At 44.1% G+C, this 6501-nt stretch overlaps 1 protein-coding gene across 1 annotated transcript; it reads right to left on the minus strand.

Moving 5' to 3' along the window:
* Window positions 1-815: 815 nt before the first annotated feature.
* On the minus strand, window positions 816-5106 carry LOC137833415 (uncharacterized). Its single transcript, XM_068641767.1, has 6 exons — window positions 4818-5106; window positions 4003-4703; window positions 3114-3865; window positions 1551-3063; window positions 1155-1415; window positions 816-1013 (listed from the first exon to the last, which is right to left on the minus strand). Exons 1-6 carry the CDS (start codon window positions 5104-5106, stop codon window positions 816-818), a joined length of 3714 nt encoding a protein of 1237 aa, XP_068497868.1.
* Between the last annotated feature and the right edge of the window lie 1395 nt (window positions 5107-6501).

Raw genomic sequence — 6501 nt, forward strand, 5'->3', positions numbered from 1 at the left:
CCCCAAACGTCTTAAGCATCCTGGCAGGGCTTAACTAGGCCAACCAACCTTGCTGGATTTCCATCTGAACACATCAGTGAGTACCTACAGCGTTTCATGGCCTCTTCTTACCACATTTCCCCTTCAGCACCATATACCCTCCTCCAGTTCCAACAACGCATCAGGTCAGATATGCATGACCATGATTCTGGATTGGGGAAGCACCTTGGCCTTTTCACCTCTTTCCAACTTGACTAGGCTCCCCCTTTGACATCCCGTTGACTCCCTCATCCTTGTCACAGCCATTAGGTCTTCCTAAGAATTGCATCAACTTTGTTTTTGCCACTGCTTACAGAGTATATTTCACCTCTGTTTCCATCTTTCTCCTGCATAAAGCTCATACAGACTACCTTCACCTCCCATCAGTTACGTGAACTACCGATGCAGGGCAAAGGGTTCAAAATCCAGTCTGTAAAGGAATAGTTAAAATTGTGTGCCTTATGTTTCATCCATAACCATGTCTTAAGCTGAGTGTTTTGGAATACTTCTTCTGCATCTACGACTCCTTGGTTAAACACAACTGAGTTTCTATGCTCCCATATACACCGAACAACAGCTGCCCACACTCCTTTCCAAACCAGATTTTGTTTATTGGTGTGCTGGATCAAATGAAAGCTCTCAAAATTGATCATAAGGTTATTATGTTGGACAGACAAAAATGCCTACCCATCTAAAGCACAAAGCCCAGACGCGCAGCGCATGTTCACACTCCAAGAAGAGATGCTGACACGATTCCTCTTTAGTCTGACAGAGGCTGCACACTGTTGAGTTCATCATCACCCCATCCTACTCAGACACTCCCTTGTTGGTATTCTCCCCATGAGTACTCTCCATGCTGTAACCATTACGTTAGGGAACGCCTTAATCTTCCACTGATACCCGAAGCCCAATATTTGTGGGCCCCTTCCGGACTCTTCTAGGCATTCGTAAGCGGATCTTACCGTAAAACTCCCAGAGTCATCACATTTCCACACCTGCATATCATTTTCATCCTTTATTACAGTGACCCTTGATATATGCATTCACAGGTCAGTTTCTAAGGGAACCTCCCACGCAAACCTCTCACGTCTCCACCTTAACTTCCACTGCCACACTGATTCCTCCCACACACCAACCTCACCCACCTTTTGGCCTTTGTTCAACGACAAATAGTACAATCTAGGATACATAGTTTTGAGATTAGCATTTCCAACCCACACATCCTCCCAAAATCTCACTTTATCTCCACACCCTACATTCCATCCAACTTCTTTTTGAAACCACCCTTCTCCTTCTCCCTCCCTGCAGACCTTCATTAAATCTCTCCACCACCACGATTGAAGTTTCAGTGGTGTGTGATCTGCATCCTGATCTTTGCCATACTTTGACTCGAGACACTATTTCCATTTCCCTTTCTCATCAGATATACAACGCCACTTCCACTTAGCCAAGAGCGCCACATTAAACTTTCAAATATCTCGGATGCCGAGACCTCCTTCCTCTCTCGGTTTGTATATGTTTTTCTAACTAACCCATGAAATCGGTTTGTTGTCCTTTCCCCATCCCCACAGAAACCTCCTTTGGATACTAATAATGCTTTTACATACGGACTCTGGTGCTTTGTACAAGGACATATAGTAGAGTGGTACTGCGGTGATGACAGACTTGATTAGGCATATTCTACCTGCCATAGATAAGAATCTACCTTTCCAGACGCTCAATCTTGATTTCAATTTATTCAGAACAGGCTCCCAAAACTTTTTCTTCCTTGGATTACCCCCTACCTCGAGGCCCAGGTAATTAAACGAGTTAAAAGTCCTGGTGTAACAATCAATATCTCTGCTAAGGACGTTAAAACCTGCTAACTTTGACTTATGAAAGTTAATTTTTAGACCTGAAGCTAACTCAAAGCCTCTTAGGATCGCCTTCAAAGTCACCACATTGGTGAAGGAGTTCTCACACAGGAACAGAGTGTCATCTGCAAACTGGAGGAGGCTTAGTTCAATCTTCTTTCTTCCTACCTTAAGACCAGTTAACAGATTGGCCTTCACAGCCTCCCTTACTAGTCCAGCTAGGCCTTCCGCTACCACAAGAAAGAGGAATGGTGCTAGAGGATCACCCTGCCTCAAACCTCTCGATGGTTTAAACTCTTCCGTTGGACTTCCATTGACCAGCACTGATACTGTTGCACTTTCCAGGCATCCTCGAACCCACTTAATCCACCTACAGTGGAATCCCATCCTATGTAGCATATCATAAAGGAATTCCCATCTGACTGAGTCATAGGCTTTTTCAAAGTCCACTTTTAAGCACAAGCCATTTCTCCCTCCTTTCCTTAAGTCCTCTACCACCTCATTAGCCAAGAGAACACTATCAAGGATTCCTCTACCCCTCAGGAAGGCTGATTGACTCTCGTCAATTACAGAAGGGAGGACTTTCTTGATCCTTTCCGCCATCACATTGGCTATGATCTTATACATGGCACCCACTAAAGAGATTGGTCTATATTGCTCAAGCTTGGAGGGGTCCCTTACTTTGGGTATCATAGCAATAAAGGAGGCGTTGCAACCCTTCGGTATACACCCAGTTTCGTAAAAAAGTGACACTACTGTCACAACTTCATCCTTTATGACTTCCCAGGTTTTCTTAAGGAAGTTAAAGTTGAATACATCAGGGCCTGGACTCTTAGTACTAGGTTCCTCGCACCATTGGCCTCCAACCTCAACACCCTTTACTTCATTTCTAATTCCTCTCCATCTCAGAGTCGAGTGATAGAACTTGGTACAGGAGTCACCATTCTTGAACCAGCTTGCTCTAGCTTTTTGGCATATCAGAGAGTCTAGCTTTTTATCAAGTTCCTTCATGCAGATTACCAGCTCACACCTTTTCACCCTATCACCTTCCGTAAGGGTTGTATTGCAATCTTGACAATCAAGATCCTCAATTTCTTGTAAAATCCTCCTCTTTCTTGTGTTAATGTTGCCAAACACATCCATATTCCATACTTTTAGATCACCCTTCAGACACTTCAACTTCTCTTTAAACCTTACAAAAGCATTCCCCCGAATAGAGTAGGAGTTCCAGTTATTCTTCACCAGCTCACTGAAGCCCCTCTCTGTAAGCTAGGCATCGATGGTACGGAATGGCTTCGGGCCCAATCTTTATCCAATGACTTGACCACTATAGCACAGTGATCAGAAACTTCCCTGGGTTGCACATAATGTTTGCACATGGGCCATTTGTCCATCCACTCCATAGAGATAAGCACCCTGTCAAGTCTGCTCTTTGCCGACCCATTAGATTTAAACCATGCAAATTTTTTATCGACAATAGGAAGATCAATCAGTAGGTTAGAATCAATGAACGTATTAAAGCCTCTAATCTCACTTGAGTGATCATCTCTGTCCTGAATTCCTCTCCTTTCACTATGACTTCTTGTGGCATTAAAATCCCCACACAAGCACCACACCGTAACCTGTGATGTAGCTTTGATATTAGACAATTCCGTCCAGAGCATCTTCTTATCATTCAAATTGCAATTGGCATAAACGTTTACCACTGCACATGTGATATTGGATTTGAGGTAGATACCAATAACTACTATGAAACCCTTCCCCATCAAGTGACTCACATAACTAAAATCTTCTTTACTCCACATCGTCAACAAGCTTCCACTACCATTATCACCTTCATTATGTAACCATCCAATTTTATTGTCCCCCCATAAGGAATAACACTTAGCATCCGATAGCTCCTTAGTTTTCGTTTCTTGTATACATACGACTTTCGCTCCCTCACACGCTATTATTTGCCTCATGTACCTCGCTTTGGTACTCCCCCCATACCCCTAATATTCAGGTTGACAATTATCATGGAATACCTTTCTCATTACCCTCCTTATAACAATTTCGGACCTCCATGTCTCTTGCTTCCATACTTCCATATTCTTTAAGAACCTCCTCTTCTTCCTCTCGACAGGCCAACCCATAGATTAGGTGATTCCTCCATGGCACACGGGGATTGCATGCGAAAATTGCAATTTTGAATATCCTTATCGGAGATAGAAGCTAAGGATATTTCGATTCTATGGCTGGACGATGAAACCGTCTGGATACGTCTACCCATTAGCCTTAACGACTGTCTCGGTTGGGAGAAAGGGTCTCCCAAATCTGCGAGCCCTTTCTTGTTCCTTCTTCGTGGTGGAGAACAAGTCTTACTTCTCACCTTTGCCCCGTCATCTCTTACAGGACTAGGTAAGGGTAGCGTACCTGGAAACTTGACTCCTACCTCTCCACCATCTTCACCATCTCCATCGCACTGCACCCCGTCGATCTCCCTCGACCATGATAACCATCCACTCATTGGCTCACAGTCCCCTACAATTCTACCTTCTAAGATTGCCAAATGTACAGCTTTACTATCACCCCCTTTCGTGCCTCCAATGGAGCTTCCACTCATCACGTATGTGTTACGAGAAAGGTCTATCCGCCGGGAAACCTCTTCCACTGCCCTGAGCTCAGGCCCACTAACTTCCACTACTTGTTGGGTTGAGCTACGTCCCTCTGCTACACGGGCCTCCACTTTCTCAAGGCCCAACACCCCAACATTTTCGAATAGTTTATTTTGACACTCAACATCCATAACCACTTTTGCCAACTCAGCTTGTTCAGAATTACCTAGCAAAGCTGCTCCACCCCCAAAATCAGAATCATGGGGCAGGTCAACTCCTTCCTTTCCCTTATACCCCTTTTTTTCCGCTTTCGTTATAGCTTTTCCTTCTTTCCACTATCCTCTTGTACTTTTCGACAGAGAGCCCATAAATATCAATTTTGTCTTATGTGGGCACTGTTCATCTTCTTCCTCCTCCCCTTTCGAACTGCTACCCTCCGCGTCCCATAGTCTGTTCTCCTCCTCGCCATTGACCACGGAGAAATTTGTTTCTTCTATGTAGGTTTCTGAAGACAAAACGCTGTCAGAAGAATTGAAGGAAGGATAATTATCCTTTCTCCTATCTCCATACAGCTCCAGAGGTTCCTCCTCTATAAGAATGTTGCACAATTGGTTATTGACCCGCACACATTTCGCCATCTTAGCACTCTCAAGTTTTAGAATACGCACTTGTAAACGAGCATAATCTAAGATTTCCCATTACACCGTTGATTCAGCAACGGCCTTTAACGTGGCTGATGGGGCCATAATTCCTATTACTTTAGTGAAGCAATCCCTACTCCAGAATGAGAGTGGCAGCCCGTAACACCTCACCCACACTGTCTTGTGGCTCGGGCCAATGGTATTCGACCAAGGTTTAAAACTAACGAAAACTCTATCAGCTCATTCCTTGTAATGCTTTATAATGTCCTCCATATTCTCCCCTGCTCTTGGAGTAAGCAATACTAAGTTATCCCCTAAGAGCCTCACTTGAACCATATTCATACTCCCTTGCACTACTTCCTCCCCTAGCTGGTCAACATCCACATCATCTCTGAGCTTCCCCACAACACTTCTTTCCATCCATAGCATGATTAGTTGTTGCACTTTAATAGTCAGACCCTTCCACTGCTCTTGGGAATCACCTGTTACAACTTCAGCGTAGGACCTGTTTCCACTCTTCTCCACCCACTTCTCCTCCCTTCTCTGTTTTCGGCTGAGTTCAGTATCCTGTTGATCTTGCTTCCATGTTTCATCCTTCCTTTCCCTGTTTGATTCTCGTGGAACCCTCTGCTCCATCCTGCTTGGTTCAGATTGTTGTTTAGGGTATTTTGGTACATTCACAAACATCTTCCGATCCCCTACATATAACTGGTCCAGATCTCTCTCCAGACGACCCACATTTCTCACACCAAAGAACCTCACAAACCCAAACCTCCTCCCCCATTTATTTAGTCTTCGTGAGATAAAGACTTCTTTCACTCTTGCCCACTTTTGGAACACCTTAAACATATCTAGCTCCCCATAATCGCTTGGGAAATTCGAGAAGAAAAAAGTTGTACAGTCTTTTGCAGCTCCCTGGTCTCCATGTCGAACTGAGCGTCCTCTGTTCCCACCATTCCTCCAACCCTCCTCTCTGTTTCCTCCGTTTCTCCAACTATCCCTTCCTTTACCTCCGTTTCTCCAACCCTCCATATCAAAGGACCTAATTTATTAACCTTATAGCTTCTAATCTTGCAACTGGAGCAAAGGTTTCACCATAATCTATGTCTTCTTCTTCATTATAACCTTTAGCCACAAGCCTTGCCTTGTTCCTTGTAATTACTCCAGATTCATCCAGCTTGTTTATGAAAACCCATTTGCATCCAATGATGTTCTCCACTGAAAGATCCCTTAGAATTCTCCATTCCCTTGGCAGCTCTTCCTGTTGCACAATTTCAACCGGTTGTTTCACAAAATCAATCGGTTGTTTTTCTGGACAGGATTCACGCTTCTCCAAGGGGATGTTCTTCTCATCTTCTTCTGCATAAACCTTTGTAGAACTTTGATCACTAT

Source organism: Phaseolus vulgaris, chromosome 6, assembly GCF_000499845.2.
Source record: "Phaseolus vulgaris cultivar G19833 chromosome 6, P. vulgaris v2.0, whole genome shotgun sequence".
Lineage (NCBI taxonomy): Eukaryota > Viridiplantae > Streptophyta > Magnoliopsida > Fabales > Fabaceae > Phaseolus > Phaseolus vulgaris.